General features: G+C 39.3%; 2 protein-coding genes across 6 annotated transcripts in view; one reads left to right on the forward strand and one right to left on the reverse strand.

Moving 5' to 3' along the window:
• The window catches only part of PREPL (prolyl endopeptidase like), a 67,512-nt gene extending 47,073 nt beyond the window's left edge, over nucleotides 1-20,439 (reverse strand). For 2 of the 5 annotated variants that reach the window (XR_003907792.1, XM_029937277.1), the window contains exons 1-6: nucleotides 20,308-20,439; nucleotides 18,497-19,012; nucleotides 9,044-9,166; nucleotides 7,296-7,362; nucleotides 6,557-6,763; nucleotides 5,043-5,178 (exon numbers count right to left, since the gene is read on the reverse strand). Coding sequence is in view for 4 of the 5 variants with exons in the window: in XM_029937277.1 (XP_029793137.1) it covers nucleotides 5,043-5,178; nucleotides 6,557-6,763; nucleotides 7,296-7,362; nucleotides 9,044-9,166; nucleotides 18,497-18,715 (752 nt within the window). In the remaining variant the exon portion in view is untranslated. The remainder of the gene's footprint in view (nucleotides 1-5,042; nucleotides 5,179-6,556; nucleotides 6,764-7,295; nucleotides 7,363-9,043; nucleotides 9,167-18,496; nucleotides 19,013-20,307) is intronic. The other 3 variants (XM_029937281.1, XM_029937278.1, XM_029937280.1) reach the window with 3 other exon arrangements.
• Nucleotides 20,440-20,787: 348 nt separating this feature from the next.
• The window catches only part of CAMKMT (calmodulin-lysine N-methyltransferase), a 394,330-nt gene continuing 387,943 nt past the window's right edge, over nucleotides 20,788-27,174 (forward strand). Inside the window, 3 exon segments of the mRNA XM_029937283.1 lie at nucleotides 20,788-20,829; nucleotides 20,831-20,908; nucleotides 20,911-21,069. Coding sequence (XP_029793143.1) covers nucleotides 20,788-20,829; nucleotides 20,831-20,908; nucleotides 20,911-21,069 — 279 coding nt within the window.

Consider the following 27,174-nt stretch of genomic DNA (forward strand, 5'->3'; position numbering starts at 1 on the left):
GCAAATAAAAACCATGGTATCACTTCACATCTGTTAGAATAGCTATTACAAAAAGTGGTAACAAATGTTAGTGAGAATGTGGAGAAAAGGAAACCCTTGTGTACTGTTGGTAACAGCTATTATGGACAAAAAAAAATGTAGGTTCCTCAAAAAATTAAAGAAGGAACTGCCATATGATTCAATGATCCTACTTCTAGGCACATATCTGTAGGAAGTAGAATCTGGATCACAAAGAGACATCTATCCTCCCAAGATCATTGTAATATTAACAACAGCCAAGATATGGAGACAACATCCATGTGCACTGATGAATCAAGGATGGACACACACACACACACACACACACACACACACACACACACACACAGTGGAGCATAATTTAACCACAAAGAAAGGGAAGTACTGTCATTTGTAAAAACTAGGATGGACCTTGAGGGCATTATGCTAAGAAGTCAGACAGAAAACGATTAATACTATATGATATCATTTACAAGTGGAATCTATAAAAGCTAAACTTCTAGAAACAGAGCAGTGGAATGGTGGTTGTCAGGGGCTGAGAGCTGGCTGAAATGCGGAAATAACAGAAAATACATACTTTCAGTTATAGAAGATGAGCACGCTTTGAGGATCAGAAGTCCAGCGTGATGACTGATGTGAACAATGCAGTATTAATATGCTTGAGAGTTGCCTTGACAATATATTTCAAATATTCCCATCATACACAAAAGACCATGGTAATTTGTGAGGTGACTGAGATATTAACAAACTTGTTATGCATTTCTGTAACAGGTGTATGCACCGAATCACCACATACACCTTAAACCTAACATGTTCTATTTATCACCTCTATTTTAATAAAGCTGAAAAAAGTAAACCTTAAAAAAAATGCATGTGTGCATTGACAAAAAAGCTCTAGAATGATACCAAATTACTTTCAATTCAGAAAGAGAGAGAAGACAAGGAATGTAAAGAAGTAAGGCCAATCTGTTTTCCCATTCATTTCAATTAATATTTATTAAAAGAATTTTAATTGTTATTTTTAGAGAGAGAGTGTGCAAGTGGAGGCAGAGGGGCAGAGAGAGAAAGAGAGTCTCAAGCAGGCCCTACATTCAGCAGAGGGCCTGATGTGTGGCTTGATCCTATGGCCGAGGGATCATGACCTGACCTGAAATCAAGAGTTCGGTGCTCAGCTGACTGAACGACACAGGTGCCACCAGTTGATATTTATTTTTTAAACTTAAAATATACTTTACCTCTGATAATGAGAATAATCATCCTTACTCTGAAACATAAGCTGACATCATACCATATATTCATTTTTTTCACCCAGCAGAATAATACATTTTTGCATTAGTTTTAATTTATAATTTAATAGCAATATATACTTTTTTCTGAGTACAGGTGACACACAATGTTACGTCACTTTCAGGTGCACAACACAGTGATTTGGCAAGTTTATATGTCATGCTATACTTCTCACGAGGCAACACATACTTTAACTTGTGTTATATCCTGCTACGAATTCAATGGTTGAAAGGTACTCACAGTCTTCACTGGTCTCGGGTGTTAGCTTGGAAGAGAGTAACCTAAGTGTGCCATTTAATAGGCATAGATGAATGGCAGTCATACAGGCCTGCTAGCCTGCTACCAGTAGATGCAAAGGTGGAAGTGACTCAGTCTCTGTTCATTATCTAACAATTCTAGGTTGTCTTTATAAGTTTGCATTAGGGACCATGTTGTAATGCACAAAATCAATTTCAGTTTTAATAATCAAACATGTCTTCTTTTCTTATTATTAGTTATACTGGTTGCAACCATTACCCTTGCATGGGTAGCAAACTCCAATTTCTCATTCTGCAGTATTACTGGATATGTAAGTGAGCAGTTTGAAGTGATCTGCACGGATTCTTAATTTGCATAAATGTATATTAAAAATAGGTATACTCCAAAGTATGAAAGAAACGTAGAAACACAAACTAAACCCAGAAAGTCTTTTGGAATCAACGTCAATGTCATTATCCAAACCCTAAAGCATTACCTAGGTAAAGTATTACCAAGGATACCAAAACTGAACAAGAAATGGCTTGCCTAAGATCAAACAATCTGGAAAAAAAAAACTAGAACCATCTGCCACATAAAAGAAAAGGGGCCATTCCAGGCTAGTTCCATTTCTCCCACTAGAATTTAGGTTCTGTTATGACGAAAGAGCAATGTCAAGTACTAGAAGATGCAGCTGTGTTTTCCTCTAATCAACTGTATATTTCAGGTAAATCTTTAACTGTCTATTTTCAAAAGACTAATTTCTAAATGATGTTAAAGGTATACCTCTAAAATTCCCTTTACTTGCAATTTCTAAGATGTCAAGTGTTTGGCGCAGCTTCGTATAATCAAGGTTATCCTGAGTTGGTCTCCCTGGGTTCTTTGGGGTTTGGACCCCTAGTCTTCAATGACCAGGCCAGTTTCAGTGACCTCCCATTTAGCCCTGTTTTGGCCACCAGTGACAGAACCACACTGTACATCCTGTAAGTTACTAACATTTGTTCTAGTTCTGTTTTGGTGGTGGTGAGGTTTTCAGTGACTTGAAAAGCAGGTCTCCTAATTCAGTTCAGATCTTTCGCTTTAGAATCTGTATTTCTGCTCTTCTCAGAATGTGTGAATTAAACGGTTCTGGAATTTTTTGAAAAATGGAAGAATAGGGGCACCTGGGTGGCTCAGATGGTTAAGCTTCCGACTTCGGCTCAGGTCACAATCTCACAGGTTGTGAGTTTGAATTCCTCATTGCGCTCTGTGCTGGCAGCTCAGAGCCTAGAGGCTGCTTTGGATTCTGTGTTTCCCTCTCTCTCTCAAAAATAAACATTTAAAAAATTAAAAAAAAATGAAAGAATAAATATTCAAAATGTACCAATCTTTAAGAATAGTAGAGAAGCATTTTCCTCAAACAGGAAAGCTCTCTACCATTAAAATAGAAAACTACCTTTGAACAACCAAATTTATCAAAGCACTGCAAACAAAGCAGATGAAGAACCTGGCTGGTAAGGGTTCTTTTTAGGCACATTTGTAACAGAACCTTTTTAAAATTCAGGAACCTATGGGGGGCCTGGGTGGCTTAGTCGGTCAGGCATCTGACTTCGGCTCAGGTCATGATCTCACAGTTCGTGAGTTGGAGCCCTGCCTCAGGCTCTGTGCTGACAGCTTGGAGCCTGGAGCCTGCTTCAGATTGTGTCTCCCTCTCTCTCTGCCCCTTCCCGCTCGTGCTCTGTCTCTCTCTCGAAAATTTTAAAAAAATTAAAAAAAAATCAGGTCCCCAAAACCAATAGGGGCAGGTGAACACATGCTTTGGTGAACGTTACTTATGAGAACCGAAAACTAAAACATGAGGATCAAAGCAAACAGTGAAAAAGCAGCTCTGTGTTTTAGAGAAGTTAGTTCTCTGAAGACCTTTACTCCATTCCTCTTCAGCTCTTCTGCTTTTCCCTTTTGTATATGTGCTGCCAAAGCGAGACGTCTGCTTTTCCCTCTGGATTTGGGGATTATAAAGTGTTAATCTACGTACTTGTTTGTGTTATAGATCACGGTTCTCGATGTCAAATTAGACTTAGCCATAACTGGTTAGTTCCTTATGGGGCAGGAGAGCATGCTACAAGCTAAACAGTTTCCACTTAATCTTAGAAATCAGGATGGTGACGACACATGGCAAGCAAGCACCTCACTCCAGGGTACAGCTCAGGTGTTAATTTTGAGCTTTACTTACAAGATGGCAAATAGTTCGTAATCACAAGTTACTGACATAATAAATTACTACCTTAAACTGTCATCTCCCCAAAAGATATCCTTCACAAACGACACGTAAAATCACAGGGTCACCTGGGTGGCTCAGTCGGTTAAGTGTCTAACTCTTGATTTCAGCTCAAGTCATGATCTCACGGTTCATATGTCAAGCCCCGCGTTGGGGCCTGCACTGACAACGCAGAGCCTGCTTGGGATTCTCCTTCTTCCTCTCTCTGCCCCTCCCCTACTCTTGCTCTCTAACTAAACTAAAAAAAAAAAAAAAAAAAAAGGCGAAATCATATGAATAAATATATAAAATGTTCTAATAATTTCTCATCAAAACAATCATATTCAGAAAAAACAAGGCAAGGACAGCATTACTAGGCCAAGAATGTTAGTTCTATGGGTTGGAATACTGGAATTTCTCCAGATCTCAAATTCTCATACACTGGGGGCTGTATAAGATTTTCATTTACATCCTTGTCAGTTTTGACATTTCATGAAATGATGAGTTAATTTTCTTGTTTTGAGTATCAATTTCACAAACATAAATTTGGTGTTAAATCTTTTTTTTTTTTTTTTTTTTTTTTTACCTGTTCAGACATTGTCCAAACTGTACTGTTAATTGACATATAAGGTGATAGGGCCCTGGTGTCACAGAAAAATTTGTTTCTAGTAAGTCTTTTGGAAGAGTGTATCTGGGTAAGAGTTATGGGATTTTGCCAGATAAACTTACTATCATTTCCTCCCAAGCTTGCTGAGTATAATATGAGGCTTGAGTCTTAGATTATAAGGAGTAGAGAAAATTAGCTTTAAGAAGGAACTACCAAAATACTGGACAGAGCAAAATTTAAACAGCGGTGGACATTGTGGCTTAGAGTAAAATAATTTAAATGGGAGATAATCTATATAATATGTAGTGAAATCTGTGCAATTGACACCATGGCATTCTAGTCTCTAGAACCACATTCTATGGTTTATAAGAGATTTAGAAGTGTAGTATGACAACCCTATTAAAGACTTCAATAACAAGCCTCCTCATGTGTCCCAGTCCCCAGAGAATGTGAGCAACTTGTGTATTTGTGCTCATTCTGGAATTTGAATAGAACCAGATTCCAATTTTGATTCCAAACAACGAATAAAAGAATGATTATGCTTATCTTACCCTATTATACCTGGTTCCAGCTGAAATCAACTATATCAACCAAGAACAGCACTTTAGATAATTGGAGATAAGCCCTGGAGGAAAAAATTTAATTGCATTGTTCTAGTACCTTGGGTCCTTTTCTGTGTAAAAACGTTCATTACGTTTGTTATCGCCAAAAGTTGCTCGGTACACATCATGGCAGCGAAGGTTCCTCTGGAAGGTGTAGAATAAAACATCTTCATCTTCTTCATCCTTTACCCATTCTGAAAGAAAAGAGTTAAAGATTTATATACATTACATACTACTTGAAGTTGAAAAACAGGGCACAGCGCATTCAAATTTTGAGTGCCTCCCCCTCAAAAGACGCACAAGTTCATCCCTGGAAATGTAAACTGAACACAGGTTTGACCGCAGCTCACCAATGTTCTATATAAGTCAGAGAGCTTTCCAGAAAATAAAATACTGCTACATCAATTCCAAGGTTTAGAGTAGTTCTCTGTCCCAGGTTTCTGAGTAAGAGTTGAATACTGAGTATTCTCAGAGTCACAGCTTACATGGGATGAATTATATTCTCATCCACAACCTCTAAGTCTGAAGAAATACTGGATCACTTTCTCTCATGCCTCTTTCCTGTCTTCAAGTCAAAGGATACCTCATTTGATACATTTAATGCTGGAGTTTTCTTGCTCTTCCCGGAAGCTGTCAATGGAAGTTTTCACATGATTACATCATGACTGCCACCTGGCTGACAGGGATTGTAAGACATCATTGTATAATATGCATCTTGATTTTAAGGAGGTTAAAATGTTCAAGACTATAAATCTCAGAATCAATTAGACTATAATTTCAATTCGCTGCAATAGCATTTAGTTATTAAACAGTGGGGAAAATTAAAGCAGAAAGTGAAAAAGGAAGACAAACTATGAACATATGTATCATTCAATGATAAAATAAAATTAAAATATAAAAAAATTTTAATGTTTACTGTGTGTGAGAGAGCGAGTGCGCGCATGAGAGTGCACAAGCACGAGCGGGGGAGGGGCAGAGAGAAGACAAAGAATCTGAAACAGGATCCAGGCTCTCAGCACAGCGCCTGACACGGGGCTCGAACTCAGAATGGTGAGATCATGACTGGAGCTGAAGTTGTACGCTGAACTGACTGAGCCACCTAGGTGCTCTGATTAAAGATAAAATTTAAAGTTGGTTCTATTAGTAAAAAATACCATAACTTCTATTGTTGAGTTAGTTAGCTCATCATCTTCTAAAGTATGTTGGTAGTGACCTTGGGCAATTTGTACTAATAGCTTGACACAATAACTTAAAAGAAATGCACCTAAAATTCAAGTTGAGTAACAAGATACAACTTACTGGCAAAAATGTATCTAGAGGTAGTAAATTTGCAAAGAATTACTGATATATCAAAATAAACTGTAGAGCTTGCATGAACATGAATTTGGATATATAATTAAGGAAGGGAAGGTCTCCTGAATAAGAGACCCACAGGAAGCTGTGGGTCACAGGGATGGAAGGTTAGGTGTTCACCTTCTCATTCACTCACATGGACAAGTAAAATGTTCACAGGTGCTGACAACTCTCTTACAGTTGCTGTAGCACAGAAGACTGTTTTGTTTGGTGGCTTACCTAAACTGGACACATTCGGGAAAGAGGCTTCCATTACAGGCTGATCACTTAGCTTCACAACTATACAGGTAGATGCTTCAGAATCTTCAGTTCTTATCTTAGCAGCTACATATTTTTCATCAGGAGCAACTCTGATACAATCAATGAAGGGCTGGTCTAATTTAAGTTCCTCCAAATTGAATAAAACTTCGTAATTATCATTATCTGCTGCAAAAAGACAAGTACAAAAGTGATAGATATACTTAAAAAAATCTTCAGTTTTCAATGTTTTAAATTAGCTTTCCCCTTCTGTAAGATACAATCCAGCCTCCTTCAGCATTGATAACAGCTGGATTTGCATAGCAACTGACATTTGTTTTTTATCATTGTCCTATGCTACTCAGTGTTATTCCATGCATTAGTCTATGTGATATTATTTGATATAGTCTTGTATTTATGGATCATATCATATAGAACCTGAAGGGTTATTACTTCAACAGAACGTAATATAGGGAGATATTAAAAAACTAAATGCTGGCTCCCACCTTCATTCTCATTACCAAAGCTTTCAGGTGTAGCTGTTAATTAGATCTTCAGTAAACCGAGATATTAACTAGTCATTTTTTTAAATGAAGAAATAATCTACAAAAATATTTTGTTCCTTTGAGAAATTAATATCAAATTTCCTCTGAAATACATGAAATATGAAAAATCAGAGTATGTTAAAAAAAAAAAAAAAGCAAGGAAAACTGTGGTGTACCTTCTTCATCTTTGGAACGGACCAAGCAGCAACCTTCTTGGTAATAAACAAAACCGCCATGCTTCACCTGACAAAAGAGAAACAAATGATTTACTTAATAATTATTTAAACACAATTTAATTAAATTAACTGTTTAATGGTCTGACCATTTAAAATGAAGAAATAAAACCTTTAGTAGACCTACTGCAGTCTATGAATGAACACATAACACAAAATGGATCACATTTTAAGATATGGTTTTCATACATTCACAATCACTGGAAGGATCTCTAACCTATAAATGTAGGAGGAAACAAAGAGAAGGCATAACAAAATCTATGCTAGTTCTTATGACTGCAAAACCCACTTTAGGTATATTTGGGAGTATTTGACATCCCTATGGTGGGATTCTGTTAACAGAGATTGAATGGCAGCTTTAAGGTAACACAAAGTGAGGCAGATGGAGAAATTAGTTCAGACTACTCTGAAAATATAGTCAATAACTTGCTGAGATTCTTTTCCTCTAAGTGTGTAGTCACTACCAACTATCCATGGTTTCAATCTGATTTCACACAAAGTGTCTTCCAGGCTGACAGATTGATATAATTTGAGACTGAGAGAGTGAGTATTACTCAGTATATAAATAGTGCTCTTGTCTAACACCCACATACTAAATGCAATGGACTGATCAATAGGGTTTCAGGTAGCCTAAGAAGCATTTATCACTTGCTAGTAAATGGCACATTTTGAATCTGGATTCCTGATTGTTAATCTACTGCTATTTCTACTCTACTGTGAATGTGATTTTCATTTATAAGTTGTGGTTCTATTTTCCAGTCATACTGAGAAATTTGCAACATGCATGTTCAATCTGTTTCAACTGAATATTTGTAACTGTGGTAACCATAAAAAGGTTCAAATACTTGGCTTTTGTGGTATTATATTACTTAAAGTGAATTTCCTTCTATTAAAAAAAGCATAAATAGGGTAAGCAAATACTTTTCAAATAATAAAAATATGATGGTTTCATATGAACTTTTCAATGAAATTATTATTTTTTAATTTAAAGTTTATTTATTTTGAAAGAGAGAGGGAGAGGATGCACAGGGGGGCAGAGAGAAGGAGAGAGAGAGAATCCCAAGCGGGCTCTGCACTGATGTGAAGTTTAAACTCCAGAATTGTGAGGTCATGACCTGAGCCAAAACCAAGAGTCAATTGTCAGATGCTTAGCTCAACTGAGCCACCCAGGTGCCCTCCTCCTTGGAATTATTTATATTTAAAAACAGAACTGGTTGCTTCCACAAAACAGAATTAACATGATAGCCTGGAAAATCATCTTGACCTTTGTTGTTTATTTTAAAAATCACACTGATTATTTTTTGTTGTTTCAGTTTTTCAGCATATTTTAAAGGTAAAAAGCAGTTTAATTTTGATGTGGGATTATTTCTAAAGTCACAAAGTACTTCATTGGTGGGGCGCCTGGGTGGCTTAGTCCGTGAAGCGTCTGACTTTGGCTCAGGTCATGATCTTACAGGTCATGAGTTCAAGCTCCGCATTGGGCTCTGTGCTGACAGCTTAGAGCCTGGAGCCTGCTTCAGATTCTGTGTCTCCCTTTCTCTCTGTTCCTTCCCCTACTTGTGCCCTGCCCTGTCTCTTTCTCAAAAAATAAAATAAATGTTAAAACAAACAAACAAACAACGAAGTACTTCATCTGCATCTTGACTGGTAATATCAGATGTAAAAAAAAAAAAAAAAGTAAGACATCCTACCTCTGCATTGATGATTTCATATTCTTCTTGTGGCTGTGTTTCTAATTTTGTTCTCACTTTTTCAAATGCATCCATGTTTTCTGAAGGCGATTTTTCGTTTTCTTGTTTAACAGGCAGAAAATCCTGGAAAAAGTTTTACTAGTATGATCATAATATTTCAAACTAGAGAAAAAAACCGTTGCCTTTTCGAGATTGTCCTTATTTCCTCTTCGTGCAAGTACTACAACGTTAAGTCTATACCTATGAAATACACATTTCATCATATTAAACGATGTTTCTTAAACTCAATAAACGATTCCCTCTTTTTCACTTAAAGATATAACAAATAAAGTAAGGTGGATACCTGATGGCTATACTCTTAAGTTACATGTATTAAGTCCTTAAGATGCAGAAGCTCTAAGACGTGCTGGAGAATGTTCAGAAATATTGTAAGAAAGGTTTATACAAAATTAAGCAGTAAAGGAAAGAACGTTTACATATTTAATAGTCAGGTGTTAGAGGTAGAAAAAATGTTTACAGAGTTTTATAAAGTACTATAATACTTCCTAAAAGAAAGGGCATTTCCAAGGGTGAGGAAGGCACTATCTTATTAATAAGTGTTCACTATTATTTTATTCACAGCAAGTATTATAAGAAATGTATCTTACTTTGTATCTTTATTAGCCGCAATTTTCTTCTCTTGAGGGGATAAGGAATCCCTCAAATAGAACAGTTTAGCAGCTCAAAAGGCTAATTAATACTTTATTTTTATTTTATTTTATAATTTAATTTTATTTAATATTTTATTTATTTTTGAGAGAGAGAGAAGCATGAGCAGGGTAGGGTCAGAGAGAGAGGGGGACAGAGAATATGAAGCAGGCTCCAGGCTCTGAGCTGTCAGCACAAAGCCCGACGTGGGGCGTGAACCCATGAACCATGAGATCATGACCTGAGCTGAAGTCGGACGCCCAACTGACTGGGCCACCCAGGCGCCCCTAATTAACACTTTATTAAAACTTTATAACACTCTTTAAATTTAAGGAAAAAATAATATGTTCACTGTATAAAATAAGAAAAAATAATGGAAAATTAATAAACATGAGCAGAGATACAGATTATAGGCAAAGAAGCATTCAGTGGCTGATTGGAAGTATATATTGAAAGCTAAGAGCTTTAGGTGACCTCTCGTCAGCATGTAAATGCCACATGAATTATTAAAATTTGGATATGGCAGAAACCTCAGTTATCACATAAAAAGGTTCACTAATTGAAAACTTAGCAGGTTTGCTTTGGTTAAGCAAAAGAATTCTAGTCAAGGTCTTCAACGTCAGCTTCCTGCCAAAGACGACAACTGCACAGTGATTTGTGCCAGGGGGCACTAAGCCTTTGGGAAGGAACTCAAGCAGCTGGTGGGTATTTACTGCACAACTGTGTCCATGATACTTTACAAACACTGTAGAGAATGTAAGCTATATATACAGTTTATATCACAAAGAGTTTACAATCTAAAATTAAACACAAGAATAAAACAGAAATATCACCAAAACAAAATACTGGGAAAATGATCATTTTCAAAGCTTTTCCTTTGGACTTTTTGAGATGCTCTATGATTTGGATTAGATTCCAATTAGGAACAGTTGTTGTTAGGGTAGTGTTAAGTCATTCAGTCTCAACTTCAATTGTATATTTAATATGCTTTAGTAATTTCTTGACATCCAAACACTGGAGACTATATGTTTATTTTTCATTTATTTTTTTAGCATTTACACAAAATCTAGAGTTGATCTCTAGAGTGGTGAGGTAAAATACCTGTATCAGTAATTTCCTATGATCATCCAAAACACAAATCAAAAGATCATTAGAAATCTATCTTGAAACTGTAACTTAGCTACCAGAGCTGTTTTTTCATTTCCAGATATATTCCTTATTTGTTCTGTAATTTTATTGGAACTTTTGAAGTAGAGTGGCTATGAAGTAGAGTTAGGATTGCTATGATCAGTACCTCTTTCTATCTTGCAGTTTCCAGCACATTCTCCTCAGGGAGCTGGGCCCTGATCCTTTTAAATAACCATTCTTTTTCTTCTTAATACCCAATCTTATAGAGCCAGGGCCAATATAAGGCTAAAGGCAGCAGAACCGGGAATAATACCTGTTGTCTTAGTCAAATTTATTTTATTCTTGATTAATCTTTTTCTGTGTCAAAAATCCAAATAAACCAAGCTTATCTGAATCCAAATAACCCTGAAAGCAGAGGAATTTTTAAATGCCTTAATTTGGAAGTAGAACTTAGAGCTTTGTAAATAATTCCTCAAAAAGAATTACTCAGAAAAAAACTGAGACTTTATGTAATATTCATAAAGTACTCCAAGCTGTTTTTGGTTTTAGTTCTGTCCCAACAACACCAACAGTCTGGAAATTGGATACAATTTATGTGCTTGTTCAAAGGAAATGGATTAATTGTGGTATATTATACAACGGACACTACACGGTAGTTGTAGTAAGTGATCTAGCAATATACATATTAATGTGCAATCTCAAAACCATAAGTTGAAAAAGCAAATTATACAATTGTATATATATAAAATTTCCAAACATGCAAAATATATATGTCAATTTATATAAAAACACACATGGAAAGATAGATTAAGGACATGATCACCACTGGGGAGGTTGGGAAATCTTACCTCGGAAGTACACAGGAGTCTTCAAATGTATATTATTTTAAAAGTCACATTTGAGTAGTGGGTACGTGAGTATTTGTTATGGTATTTGTAAATATTTGTAGTAATTTATAATAAAAGGTACTGGGATTCAGGTTACCTGATGTCTAGTTCTGACTCTGGGTTTTTTTTTTTTTTTTTACTTAACCTTGGGCTCTGTGGTTCCAGTTTTTCCATCTGTAAAGAAAGAGCTCACATACTTCCTGATTTCAAAACTTACTACAAGGCTATCACAATCAAGAGAGTGTGGTGCTGGCATTATGACAGACCTACAGATCACCAGGCTAGAACTGAGAGTTTCAGAGATAAACCTTTACATTTATGGTAAGCTGGTTTTGACAAAGGGTGTGAACATAATTCAATGGAAAAAGAATAGTCTATTCAACAAATGGTGCAGAAATAACTGGATATCTATCTACAAGCAAAGGAATGAAAGTGGACCCCCTACCCCTTACTTCATAGATAAAAATGAATTTAAAATAGATCACAGAAAGAGCTCAGACTGGATGATTTCTGGGGTCTTTCTTCCAGTAATAAAATTTATGGTTACATGAAAATAAAACATTTATTCATTCAACTATTAATTTATTCCAGAAACATTTGCTGCTTATCTACCATGAGTAAGGCATTATGATATGTGCTGGACATATAAAGACGTACATGATAAAATTCTTGTCCACATGGATGTCACAGTCTAATAAGAGAAAGTTCAAAATGATATAATAGCAGCACAGTTAAATATAGTATGGTTTTTATGGCCAAAACTCAGTACCTATATATGGATAACTCTTCCCAAATTCCAGACTCAGATATCCAACTGCCTATAGAAATCTCCACTTTAGTAGTGAATTATACTTATTCCTTCTCTGTCCTCACCCTTAAGGTCTAAGTAACAGAGTATACTTGTGATGATGACATAAGACCATCTGAAGTGTAATGATGCCTGGATGTGCTTTGGAACTTAATGATCTTGCAAAGTTAACATGGTACCTATCCCAGTAAGAGGGGTGGGGGGATATGATCTTGTAATGAAATACAGTTGATTTTGGAGCAAAACATCTATTAAGTGGGATAAAAACTATAATAGCTTTGTGTCAGTTCTGGGGGATGGGGATGGAGTTAAAACAACTTTTTAAGAGGCTTCTGAGTTTTAGAATCCAAACAGAAGAGGGATTATCAACCTATATTCTCCATTCCTCCACAAAGAGGTCCCCAATAAAATGTAACTGCCCTATTATGATGAAGTTTGAGTGACTCTAGCTCTTTGATTTTCCCTCAAATTTACTTCTCTCATTCTCAAGGCTATGGCTTTAGTTTAGACTTCCGTCTTCATTCGTCTGCATTCCTGACAAGGCCTTCTACTTCCAATCAATTTTCTGCAGTTCTTTCCGAGTGATTCTTCTAAAATGTAAATCTGACTGCACCTGATTTTCAATGGCTAGTTTAAACTTCTCACAAGATTTACAGAATTGCCTATACGTCTTCTGGCCCTGGCTTACTTCTTTTGGTTCGTTTTTGACCATTTTGGCTACTAGTTGCGCTGATGCCCTCTCTAGATTTGAAGCTTTACCCACGCTGCTCCCTCTGCCTGGCAGGACCTTAACTACATCTGATGGTGTCTTTCTTTGCCTAGCTCAATCCTTTATTTTATGACTTGGGCTCAATAATTGTATTGCAATCTACAGAATGGCATTCTATAAAACTGATGTAGGCCCAGATTGATGGGGACACGCATTCATTCAACAATATTACTATGTCATGCAATGTTTCAGACAACAGGGAAACAATGTTGAACAAGGCAGGAATGGACCCCACCCTTATGAATGTTACATTTTGTTTCTTTTTTTAAAGTTTATTTATTTATTTTGAGAGTGAGCCAGCATGCACGTCCAAGCCAGGGAGAGTCAGAGACAGAATCCCAAGCAGGTTCCATGCTGGGTGCAGATGCAGGGCTTGATCCAATGACCATGAGATCATGACCTGAGCTAAAATTGAGTCTGACGCTTAGCTGACTGAGCTCCCAGTTGCCCCATGAATTTTACATTTCAGTAAGAAAGACAAAATAAAAAGGGAAAATGGCCAATGAAATAATAATTGTAGTAAAGTGGCAGGAAGAAAACAAGGCTAAGGTAGAAAATAACAAAGTGAGGAAGTTTCTTTGGTCACCATAATCAGAAATGTACTTTCTTAGAAAGTACCATTTAATCAAGACCTAAAATAGGACAAGAAACTAGACATGCAGAAGTAAATGGCCTAAAGGGAAGAGCACATGCAGGCCCTTAGATGGATGAGCTGTATTCTCTGATCTAGGAGACGATCACTGCGGCTTTACCGAGGTGGCAGGGGAGCAAAGCGGCCTGAAACAAGACAGGGCTAGATGCTAGAGGGCCCCGGGGGGATGTTTAGAAAACTGGATTTTATCTTTACGTAGTAAGAAATTCCAGAAGGATTTTAAGTTGGGGATGGACATCATTTAATTTATATTTTAAGATCATTTTTCCAGTTGTATGGAAAATGGGGTGGAAGGGAAGAAGAGGGCAAACAAGGAGCCTGTTGAGGCGGCTTTACTAGTAGTCTGGGTGAAAGATGACTAAACTGGGAATGGTACAGAGAAAAACAGACGCAATATATATTTTGGAGGTTATTGCAGTGTTTCTGAAAGCATGTCAACATGATGGCATACAGGATTTGGGATATGTGAACATTGTATTAAAAAGTATAACTGGCACATCAAATTGGTCATTTACTAAATTTATTCCTTGGAATAAGAGCTGACTAAGCTAAAATAATTAAGTACATAGTAGCCTTGGTGCTACTGAGATACGGTAAAAATCATGAAGCTGGTTTGGGATACAGTATTAATGGACGTGATGGCAAGTAAAGGGACGGAGGAATAAAAAATGTTTTCCTGTGTTTCCAGTTGTGAACAACTGAGTATTTAACAATCAGAAGTAGAAGTGAGTTGAGGAAGTTCAACTGTGGGAAGTTTGTTACAAAATGTTCAACTGGCAAGTGTTAAGTAGGCTGCAAAATACTGTGTAGCAGAGGGGAGTCTGGGATGAATAATTGCTACAGTACTTAAATCCAGAGGGATGCATTAAAATTGCTTAAGAAGAAATTAAAGAGAGAAAAAAGGGGCAGGACTAAGCCCGGAGAAACTCCAAAATGTAGAGGTCATATGAAAGAAGTTAGAAAAGGAGATTGAAGATAGGTTTGTAAGGTAGGAAGAAAACCGGGAAAACATGGAGTCAAGAGGAAAACACAGAAGGGTCTTGTAAGAAAGGACGGTCAAGTGTATCTAATTTACTGAGTCAGCCTGTAAAAGGAGGAAAGAGAAGGGTTGAAAATGCTGCATCATTGGTGACACTGACTGCGATTTTAAAGAAGGAACTGGAGCCATACTCCAGCAGGTGAAGGAACAAATGGGACCATGGAGGAAATATGAAGCTGTACCTACAAGGCAATTTCACTCTGAACTGCTACCAAAAAAAAAAAAAAAAAAAAAAAAAAAGGTGTGACTACAATGTTCACTTTCTTTCCTGAGTTTTACTTTAAAATATTCCCTTTCTCCTTCTTTCCTGATGATGTTTCAAACCCGATAGTAACGCCTACAAGTGACAGGTCAGGAGTGCTAGTGAGGGAGACAGCCATCTGCCAGATTATCTATCTTGGAACTACTGCAGGATCTGCTATAATCTGTATTGTAGAAATAGCCAACATGGTGAACCAAAGGATTTAGTATATTCTCTTTTCTTATTTGGTTTTCTTTTTGTATCTTGTTTAGCTCTGCATGATCAAGGATCTTAGGAGTTAATTCTATAGGCAGAGCAGAATGTTATAGAAGAAAGAAATCTGGTATCTTGTTTGATGCTACTCTTTGGCTATGACTAGCTGGTGGAGGAGTATAACGGAGTGAGTTCACCCTGCCTTCTGGTACTGCTGAATGGAAAGCTAACGGGCACCTGGGTGGTTCACTTAGTTGAGTGTCGGACTTTGGCTGAGGTCATGATCTCATGGTTTGTGAGTTCAAGCCCCACATCAGGCTCTCTGCTGCCAGCACAGAACGTGTTTCAGATTCTCTGCCCCTCCACCCCCACTTACACGCTCTCAAAAATTAAAAAAAAAAAAAAAAAAAAGGAAAGCTCAGGTACCTGGCAGTAAGAACTTCTGAAGTGAATGAATTCAATTAGGTTTAGATCAATAACACTTGGTAACCAAGCATCTCTAGATCCTAAATGCAAGTCTGCTGTCAGTGGCAGGCTGGGAATTTCAGAATTACCTGAGAAGCTTAAAAAATGGGGCGGCGGGGGGAAGGAAGAAAAGACCTCAGCCACAGAGATTCTGATCCAAGAATCTGCATTTCTAAAAAGCTCCCAGGGACTTCTGATACACAGCTATACTGCAAAAGAGGGTTGGTACTAAAAAAATCCCAAACGTATAGGGGATAATTTGTTGCTAAGGTTAACAAGGAAGAGATACAGAATCATGAAACTATAGCACCTGGGGGACCTTAAGAGACTCCTGCATCGAAACTCCCTTTCTTTTTCCACTCAGGAAGATTAGAATACTGACTAGTTCACAGACACACCAGTCATGGACAGACTCCTGGTCTCCTGGCATTTCTATTACAAATGGCACCCTGGTTAACTTAAACAGGTCTTTACCTTAAGGAGATATAGATTGTAATTTACCTACAGGCACCAACAACTTTGTTACTTTACTGCCCCTGGAGGAGTGAACAAAGTTGGAACTGAGAGGAAGCCTGCTGACAGAAGACAAGGCGTTCTTGTTTGCAGGTCTCCTCACAGCGTCCCCAGGTGCCAGTGATCCCACCCCGACCCCACGAGACGGAGACCCCACAGCTTTCCGAGCGCATCACTTCTCAGTGAAGAAATGGCTGATATAGGACATATGAGAGCAGGACCAGTTTTTCAGGTTGAAGAGTTACTAAAAGGGTCACTTTTCTTAGAGTCTCCGAGTCAGGTTAGAGTTTCTAGGTGACAGGAATCTATGAAAGGGCACGGAAAAGTTGCCTCGGGGACAGATGGAGGGAAAAAATAGTCAATCTCCTCCAAGGGTGTGAGGTCATCTCAGCTGTTGCTCCACTGGTAATACCTGCCTACTATCTATGAACTACGACTGGAGAGAGGAGTACTAGAGGACAAAATGTTCTCAACAAAACGTAAAGGGAGATGTTCTATAGGTCCAACAGTTTTCCAATAGGTAAAATTTAAAAGTTTATCTTTCTTAAGTAGAATAAAGCTGCACACACAGACACAAAATAATGAAATAAAAGGCATAATGAATTTCTGAGTAAAGAAAGATACAAAATGCTAAATTAAGCCAAGATACTATGAAAAAAATTTAAAGACTAAGACATAAAGAGTAAAAAAGTCTAGGAACTACAGATAAAATAATTAAAAGCAAAACTAAGCAAAACCGGACAAAAAAACCAAAACCCACAAGTATGAATTAAGAACAGGAAACATTAAGTAACTGAGTAAAATTGAGTAAATTGAGTAAAAGATGAAAGAAAATTACTTCTAGAAAGAGAAGGGTCCACCAACAGACGAATGGATAATATGGTATATAAATATACAATGGAACATTATTCAGCCATGAAGAAGATGGAATCCCAATGTATCCTACAACAGTTACATGAATTATCTAAGATAGGCAAATTCATGGGGACAGAAAGTAGACTAAAGGTGGCGAGGGGCTTGGAAAAGGAGCCTGTGGGAGTTACGGTTTTATGGGTACATTTCTTTTGGGTGATGACAGCGTTTTGGAAATAGTGATGCCTGTACAACATTGTGACTGTAATTAATGCCACTGAATTATACACTTAAAAGTGGTTAAAATGGTAAATTTTATGTCCTACACATTTTACCACAATAAAAAACAAAGTAGCCAAAACAGACAAAAGAGAAAAAAAATCAGTATGCAACAAGGCAGTGTAAGCCAGAACTTAAAATATTAATATGTTAAATTTTTTGCAAGAGCATTGCCCCCAAATGCAATTTCAGGAACACAGCAAGTATATGGTAGGGGAGGTAGGTCAAAGTGGCAGCAACATAAATACCTTCATCTCAAATACGTAAGATGTCCACAAAACTTACCATCATAACCAGGACACTTTTGAGGGACAAGGGGACACTATTAACAATTTCACAGGGATGGGAGGTGTAGATGGGGACTGTCCCAGGCAAATTGGAATGTGTGGGGACTCTCCCTACAAGGGCTATCAGGTCCTCAAGGCGGGGGTCTGGTGGAAGTACAATAGTCTGAGAGCATCTTCCTGAAGGAGCGAAGTGGTCAAAAATCCAAGTCTTTCTTTCTTTCTTTTCTTTTTTTGTTTGTTTACAAAGAACACACAATTACATGGAGTTACTGAAGGTTACAAATTTGGGATTTATAAAGCAATTAGTATATTAATAGGTTTAGTTAAAAGCTATTATGTATTCTAGTCATTTCAGGAAGGTGAATTATACTTTGAAATGCACTGGTAGGCATAAGGATTTCCTAATGTGAACCACTTTTCATTAATACACATCTTTATATATTACATTACAGCTCTGTAAACAGATATGTTCTTTTACACGTACACTGAGCTATACACAACTGAGCCCTAACATTTTAAAAATCAAACTAAAATTACTGAGAAAATTAGTAACCGATATCCTAGCCCTTCTTTATTTTTAAGCTAAAATGTATCTTAATGACCTATAAACAGGTTAATTTAAAAAGTCCATACCTTACATGAGAAGCTCCGACTTGGGATGTTTCTTGCTAACTCTGATATCGTGGGTTTATTCTGCAGACACTTGGATAGGTGATAGTTTTTCAATTTTATTCTACTGTAACCATGATCTGCGAAGTTACAGTGATTCACGTGCTGTTTCGGCATGCATTTCCCAAGGCGAGGAATACTAGATTTCAAAGCCTGGAGAACTAATTTGCTCTTCTGCTGCATGATATCAGGGCCCCTGGTTTGCGCTCCCTCTGGGGCTGTCAGCACATGATTTCACACAAGTGGGTTCTCAGAATATCTAAGATCCGCAGTTCTTACCCCTCCCCTTCGGGGCCATCCACCCCTCAGGTTATGAATAACTGCAGACAGCTGATAACTCAGGTTAAAAATACCTGAAAACTCGTGTAAGTTAGTTTTATTCAAATGACACCTCTTGGCACACGTGACTTAAATGTCTCATTTGTAAAGTCCTATCAGGCTCAAACTACGCAGCACTGATTCTTGTACACATGAGGCAAACTAAAAAACAATAAAACAAAACAAAATAAAAATTTGCAAACAAATACATAGACTTAATGGGGGCACCTCCAGAACTCTTGAGGGCGTTAAAAGGCAAAATGGCTTTGATCTTATATAATTCACAACATATCTCCGGTGTGTATATTAGGAAAAGCCTAATTACTTAATAAAGGCAGAGGAGTGTTGAGTGTCTGCTACGTGCCAGGCACTTTGATATACTTTGTCTAATTTAAACTTCGTAAGGACCTGATAGAGTAGCTATTGTAATGTTCATGTCACAGGTGAGCAAACTGTGGCAGGTTTTAGCAAGTGCCTTGGATCACTTGGAAAGTAGTCAAGCAAAACGTCCCATCTGCTTTGGCTCCGAATGTTGGCCATAACAATGACTGGAGGCAACGTTAAAAAGGTGCCTAGCTCTTTAGTTAAAGCAAAGCACATTGCTGCAGGATGAACAAATATAATGTGACGCCACCTCTGGTTTCTGTTGAAAAGATAGTTCTTATTAAACCATCAAAGTAGTTGAGAAAGGCACCTAGGTTCAGGTCCTCACTCCGGAACTCACCACGTGTGCCTCAGTTTCTTCATCTGCAAAACTGAGATGATGACACCTTATGGAGTTGTTGTAAGAAAAAAATTACACAATTCATGTTAAGATCTTGGTACAGTGCCTGGCATGTAGTATGCACTCAATAAGCGCTGGCTACTATTATTATATGAAAAATCTAAGTTTCTTGCACACTGTTGAATGCCATCATGGAAGTCTTCCACAAAATGCCCCTCGGTATCAAAGATACACTGCTGCGTCAGATTTGCTACAAATCTGATCCGCTACCACGCCTCCGCCCCCCCGTAATCCTTCTCTGTGTCGCAGCAAAATAATGGGCGAATGCGGATAAGAGATCAGCAGCCAACACTAACCACCCCCACCTCTAGGTCCACCAAGGTCCCATAACAGGGTCCTATAAGGCCCTAAATCACTATAGCCATGGCCAGAAGCCTCAGTTCATCCATCTTTCATCCGCAGGGATAAGACAATATACAAAGGTAGGGATGGGGGTGGGGGAGACGAAGGAGTGTTCCGGGAGGATCTACTAGTTTTCCGTATGCAATTCTCCACCCCAGAGATGAGACGGCGTGAATGAGAGGTGGTCAGGGGTGGTGGCAGTATGTGCCACGCGTAGAAGGGACGCCAAGCTAAAAGCGAGGACCAGGGGACTGAGGGGTGGCAGGATGAGGGAAGGAAGGAGAGAAGCCCTCCCACAACCCCCAGAACCCGGTATGCCTTCCGTACGTACGCAAGGTGAAGGACAATCGGCCGGGATCTGGACACCGAAACGAAGTCTGAGAACGAGAACCTTTAAGGAAGCAGCACAGGTGTCACCTCAGTGGCGTCCAGCAGAAGTCTGCGTTCCGCAGCCCGCAGAACGACAGCCAATCCAAAGCCGCCCAGGGCTGGTTTGCAGCACGCCGGTCTACGTAACCCCAGTCAAACGCCAGCACTAAGCCTATTTCGCCATTTTTGTTGTGGTCATAGATGGTTACTCCTCCTACTCTTTTCTAAACTCTCAAAGTTCTAAGCCGTTTCGTTCTTTGCTAGTCTTCTGGACTCGAGATGAGGCAGGGGCCAGGGTCAAAAAAGGGGAGCCAGCGTCTCACTAGTTCTGCCACAGCTCTCATATATTTTGGTCTGCCCTTACTAAAGATGGCCACTGGCAAAATGGTGCAATGACGCGAGCCGCGCTGCCCCGGTTGCCAAGGAGACGCGAATACCGGAAATGCGGAATTCGGGGAGGGCCCGGGCTCCGGGGCGGTGGGAGGGAGGTCCAGCTCACAGGTCCTGACTGGGAACAAGTAGACAGGTCCTGGCAGCGGAGAGTTGTGTTCACGACAGCGCGGGGGGTATACGCGGGTTTAACGCGATGGAGTCGCGAGTCGCTGATACCCAGGCCCGCGAGGCTGAGCGCGCTGCAGACGAGGGCCCAGCAAGCGGAGGTGCCTCTCAGAGGCTTCCAGGCTCGGAGCCCTTGGCAGCTGCCCGGTGGAAGCTTCTGCGGCAGGTAAGAGAAAGCCCACTCCCCTCACCTTTGCCTCTGAACACTTCCCTCCCAGGTACGCAGCGAGCGACCGGTTGAGAGTCTTTCCTTTTGGCAGCTCTGGGAGTTCGCTCGTAGTTTTGCCGGGAGCCACGTGAGAAGCGCCCCCTTGCTTCCACTAAGGGTCCCACCAAAAGGGAAGAATTGGGTTGGGAGGGGGCAGCCAACACTGAGTTCCTGGGAAACTCAGATGGAAGTTAAAAGAGCTTTTTTTGGACATTTATTCGCATCTCGGGGACTCTTTGCCCACCAATCCAATTGATGGGAGCGCCCTTCCCCACCCTATGCTGCTCTTGTTTCTTGCGTCTATTTTACTTCTTTCCCGAGGTTTCTTTTTGCGTCTTATCTCCCAGCCTCAGTCTGGTTGAAAGTTTGGCTCCTTCCTCGGAGATCAGCGTGGTTGACTGTGTTGGGACTGAAGCTGCACGCGCTGTCGGTACAGAGGAGAGTGGAGGGTGTATCCAGAAATGCTGCTTCTGTCTTTTGCTGGCATGTGAATGTTTCATGTTGATCTTGTAGTTTGAAGTGATCAGCAAGATTCTTGGTGTCCAAGGTGGACTAGTCCGGCTGCGTTGGTTTGTTTAACGGCGGTTATTTTCTAGTGCTTTAGAGTTGCTGCTGTTGTTGGTAACTTCAGTTGTCTGCAGGTTTGATAAATTTCTGATTTGACATCAACGACCCTCTTTTCAGACTGCTTGAAAGTAAAATCGGTTTATTGCTTTTGCACACCAGTGTTATGCTTCTGCCTGAGGTTTTCTCCTGAAAACTTGACTCGAGGACATTTTCCATTTCCGACTGTTGTATTTTGAGAAGGATTTCCCAGCTTTGGCCACTTTACTTGATATTGTTTGCAGTTGTCTTAAATCACCTTTTCATATAACGTCATGATCTAACTCAGAGATCATTTCTTTGCCGGTGCTTTGAAAGTCTATCCAAAGCATTAATGGTCTGGTTTTGTCATTAATATTACAAAATTATAGGATAATAAATGCATCATTCAGATATCAATCATAGGAACTTCCTACAGTGAAATAAACATCAGTTAAAGTTGAATGATCAAAGTAGTAAATTAGGGCCTGAAAGTAATCAATCAAATCTTATTGTTATAATTTCAATGATTCTTAGTACAGTAAAAACTCCTGTTGACCAGCACATATGTTCATTCTGAATTGCTGTCTGTATCAGATCAAGGACAAGCTTCAGCTATGGCTACCATTTGAACTCCCCACATACTTTGGCATTCAATATTTTGGTACACGTGTATTTTTGTCTTCTTTCTTACTCGACTACATTTTAACATCTGTGAAGCCTCTCCTGACTACTCTGGGCTGAGTTAGACCCTCAGCTCACTCTACCAGTGAACCCTGTATCATATCATTTTATTATCCTCTGACAGAGTCCATGTAACTTACTAGAATGGGAGTTCTCCCTCCGAAAAGATGATATTTTACTGATCTCTATCCTCTGCATCTCACACAGCGCTTGGCTAGGTGGTTTTTAGTGTGAAGTGTTGTGGAAAGCCTAGGGGAGAATAGGCTTTAAGTGGCCCATAGTATCAAGTCCTCAATGTATCAGTTCACTATTAATGAGTAATAAACAACTATAACATCAAAATGGCACACAATAGTGGGCATTTATTTTGGGCTCCCTGGGAGTTGACTAACACAGCTTGTGATCAGCAGACTGACTTTCATCCTTGGACCAGTCGGCTGACCATATTCTCATGGCGATGGCAGAAGTGTAAGAGAATGAGCCCAACCACCAAAACACATTTAACCTTGCTAACCTCCTATTGTCCAAAGTAAGATACTTGGCCAAGCCTAAAATCAAAGGGCAGGGAAGTATACTCCTTCCTTGGAGGGGGCAAGAAAGGAAGTGAATCATCCACATCTCATATGGATCCAGAACTGGAAAACTGAGGAATCCAATCAGTGCTCGAGATGTGCAGCTCTCTCTCGCTCTCTTCTGGGACATCTTCATGACATCTTCTTGCACCTGCTTGGTTTCTTCTACACAGTTCTGTCACTTCATTACTCTATAGGGCTCCAACGCTAATGGTCCTTCATTTTAACAGTTCAATATATATTTTTTTGGTTTTGTACTTAACCTTTTTTAGAAGCCCAGCTGTTCATTGTTTGATACCAGGTGGCATGATAAATTGCTGACTTTTGAGCCTAGTGCTCACTTTAATCAGATGAAGACCATGGATCAGTTATTGATAGAGTCTTTAGGTAGTATTCTGTTTTCCTTTTTGTTGGGTGTGACCTGATAGCAAAGATGGCTATTGGCAGCTACAGGCTTTCATCATGTACCCAACTAGTGACCCAGAAGAAATGACCTTTTTTCCCCCCAAAACCTAAATAATGCTCTTTAAACAACTCTAGTAGGTCAGGGTTGGACTGGTTGTTGTGTCCAGGAGAATGAGGCATTTTGGTCATCTGGGACGTTAGCCCACCCTGTAATGGGGAAGATAAAAACCCCATTATCACATAGAGTGAGGGAGGGGCAGTTCCTAAGAGGACGGGATGTAGGGCCGATGAAACAGTAGCAAACACCTACAGAATGAATAATCTTACCTACAGGTCTAATGTTTGAATTTTTTAAAATGTTTTTTATTTATTTTTGAGAGACAGAGAGACGGTGTGAGCAGGGGAGGGTCAGAGAGAGAGGGAGACACAGAATCCAAAGCTGGCTCCAGGCTCTGAGCTAGCTGTCAGCACAGAGCCCGATGTGGGGCTTGAACCCATGGACCGTGAGATCGTGACCTGAGCCGAAGCTGGATGCTTAACCAGCTGAGCCACCCAGGTGCCCCGCTACAGGTCTAATATTTGGCTGAAGACTCTGATGAATGGAATACTTCACAGTATGATTTAAATTAAAGCACAATGCCATATGTTTGAGACTATCACTGCTGAAAGAGATAGCATGATTTCTGGAATGGAATTTTAATGTAACTTAATTTCAGGCCCTGATCTGTCCTTAACATTTTGTGGGATGGTGAGCAACCTCTTTGGACCTCAGTTTCTCAGTTGTAAATGAGGGAACAGGACTAGATTTCTCCACGATCTCTTTCATCTCAGATTATTTTGGAGTGAAATTATTTTCCAGGGTTAGAAATAAATTCATTTTCTATGTTCTTGTCATGTTATTTTATGTTTTCCGAACAAGGATTTGATTGATTTTTTAACACTTAAAAAGATTACATATTGGGGGATGCCTGGGTGACTCAATCAGTTAAGTGTCTAACTTAGGCTTAGGTCATGATCTCATGGTTTGTGGGTTTGAGTCCTGTGTTGGGCCTTGTGCTGATTCTGTGTCTCCCTTGCTCTCTTCCCTTACCCCACTCATGTTCTGTGTCTTTCCTTTAAAAATAAATAAACATAAAAAAATTACATATTGAATAAATGTGCAACACTGCGTGTATACAAGTGAGATTATCAGAGCATTTCTTAGAGTATTAAAAATGATTTTTACAATGTCAAAAACAAAAACAAAGGATAGAACAGTAGGTATGGTATGAGCCCTTTGAGAATTATTCATGGTTATTTAATTTTTTTATGTTTATTTATATTTGAGAAAGAGAGAGAAACAGTGTGCATGCAGAGGAGGGTCAGAGAGAGAGGGAGACACAATCTGAAGCAGGCTCCAGGCTCTGAGCTGTCAGCAAAGTCCAATGCCTGGCTTGAACTCATGAGCCATGAGATCATGACCTGAGGCGAGGTCACATGCTTAACCGACTGAGCCACCCAGGCGTCCCTATTCATGGTTATTTGTATATGTGGACATGCATGTTTAACAGTGTGCTCTCCCTGAATAGTAGAATTTCAAGCGGGTTTTTACTCTTCTGTACTTAAATTTCTTTTACAGTAAATGTGATTATTTTCAAATCACTCACCATCTGTGCCACGATGCATAGTTTTAATTTTAACATCTTTGAAATTGAGATGTGGCTTTTGCTTGATATCAAGGCACACTGGTTAATTGGAAGTCTATTCTGTGTAACAGCAGAAGAAAGAAATGTTGCCATTTTGTAATCAATGGCGTGTTACATCATTGATGTGTGGGAAGGGAGGACTATTTTCTTTTTCATTTTAAGGAAAAACACTGAAGACCCTTGACTATCAGGAAAACTCCACATGATTGAACAAAATTATTCCCAGGTCAACATGCAATAGAAGACCTATTACCTGAGTTAGTTAACTGAGAGAGTTAAAGAGGTGAATCATAATAGTGATACTTATTGTAAAATGAAGCTATAACCTAAGTGCTAAATCCTAGATATTTATAATTAGCTCTTTAGATTTTTACAGTTGGCTTCCCACATCTAAATTGATAGGAAGGTTTTGGGGCACTGGGTGGTTCAGTCGGTTAAGCATCTGACATCGGCTCAGGTCATGATCTCATGGTTAGTGAGTTTGAGCCCTGCGTGGTGCTCTGTGAGGACAGCTCAGGCCTGGAGGCTGCTATGGATTCTGTGTCTCCCTCTCTGTCTGCCCCACCCCTGCCTGCGCTCTGTCTCTCAAAAATGAATAAACATAAAAAAATAAATAAACAAAATTGATAGGCAGGTTTTAAGCAACTTTTATCAAGTAAACTTGCCTTTCCCTTTCCAAAACATTCAGCCTAGTTTTTACGGAAGCAACAACTCTGTTTTAATTACCATTTCATTTGTCTTTGTGAATTTAACTCATGACAGTGACACGAACAACTGGTATACAAAAGCTCATGAAGTAGCGCAGTTAACTGAAAAAGATACAGCTCAACAGGAAAGGGAAGAACAACAGAGCTTTGGGTACTACCTTAAAGTTCACTTGGCCCAGGCTGATTGTTTAATAGAAGGAGTGGAAAGTGTCTATTCATCCAGAGTCCGCTAACAGAGCCCGACTTTTTATTGTGTTGTTTGGCCTTCTGGTTCTATGGCTAAATGAAAAACAGACACCAGAGACCTTGTCTTGGAAGTGGTGGCGTGGTGCACCTGTAGGTCTTGCACTGAGGATTGTGGTCTGGATTTCTACTTAAAGTGAGAGACTGGTTTTTCCTGGCGTCTCTTGACTTAAGGGTAGCAGAGGCTAAACTCTTTCATGCTTTCTCCCTCGCTCTCTCTCTGTGCATAGAGAATAATTTATTGACATAAAGTTTTATACATCACTGTATTTATAAGGGCTTTTTCACAGTGTTAAGATTAATAAACTGACATTTCAAGTTCGTATAGAATTTTAAAATTCTGTAGCAACAGATGACACAGAGTTTTGCACACTCTGTGGAGCACGCTTGAATCTTAAGGGCCCAGGTACAAGGTTCCTGCCTAATGCCTGCTATTCAAACTGTGCTGACATACATGCCAGTGACTGGAGGAGATGCTGTTTTCTATGTCTGAATTATTAAGATTAATTGGTGGTTTCACTGGATCCCTTAAAAATATTTAGGATTGTGCTTTAGGTAAAAAAGGAGAACATGAATGTTTTCTTGAATTTAAAAGTATGTAGTTTACCAGTCCAAAACTAGGTATTCTTCCAATAAGGTTTTTTTCTTTTTAAATAGTTCATTGTCAAATTGGTTTCCATAGAACACCTAGTGCTCTTCCCCACAAGTGCCCTCCTCCATTACCACGACCTCTTTTCCCCCCTCCCCCTTCCCCTCCAACCCTTGGTTTGATCTCAGTGTTCAATAGTCTCTCAGGTTTTGCGTCCCTCTCTCTCCCCAACTCTCTTTCCCCCTTCCCCTCCCCCTGGTCCTCCATTAGGTTTCTCCTGGTCTCCTGTTAGACCTATGAGTGCAAACATATGGTATCTGTCCTTCTCCGCCTGACTTATTTCGCTTAGCATGACACCCTCGAGGTCCATCCACTTTCCTACAAATGGCCAGATTTCATTCTTTCTCATTGCCATGTAGTACTCCATTGTGTATATATACCACATCTTCTTGATCCACTCATCAGGTGATGGACATTTAGGCTCTTTCCATGATTTGGCTATTGTTGAGAATGCTGCTATGAACATTGGGGTGCATGTGCCCCTATGCATCAGCACTCCTGTATCCCTTGGGTAAATTCCTAGCAGTGCCATTGCT

The sequence above is a fragment of the Suricata suricatta genome, chromosome 4 (assembly GCF_006229205.1).
Source record: "Suricata suricatta isolate VVHF042 chromosome 4, meerkat_22Aug2017_6uvM2_HiC, whole genome shotgun sequence".
NCBI lineage: Eukaryota > Metazoa > Chordata > Mammalia > Carnivora > Herpestidae > Suricata > Suricata suricatta.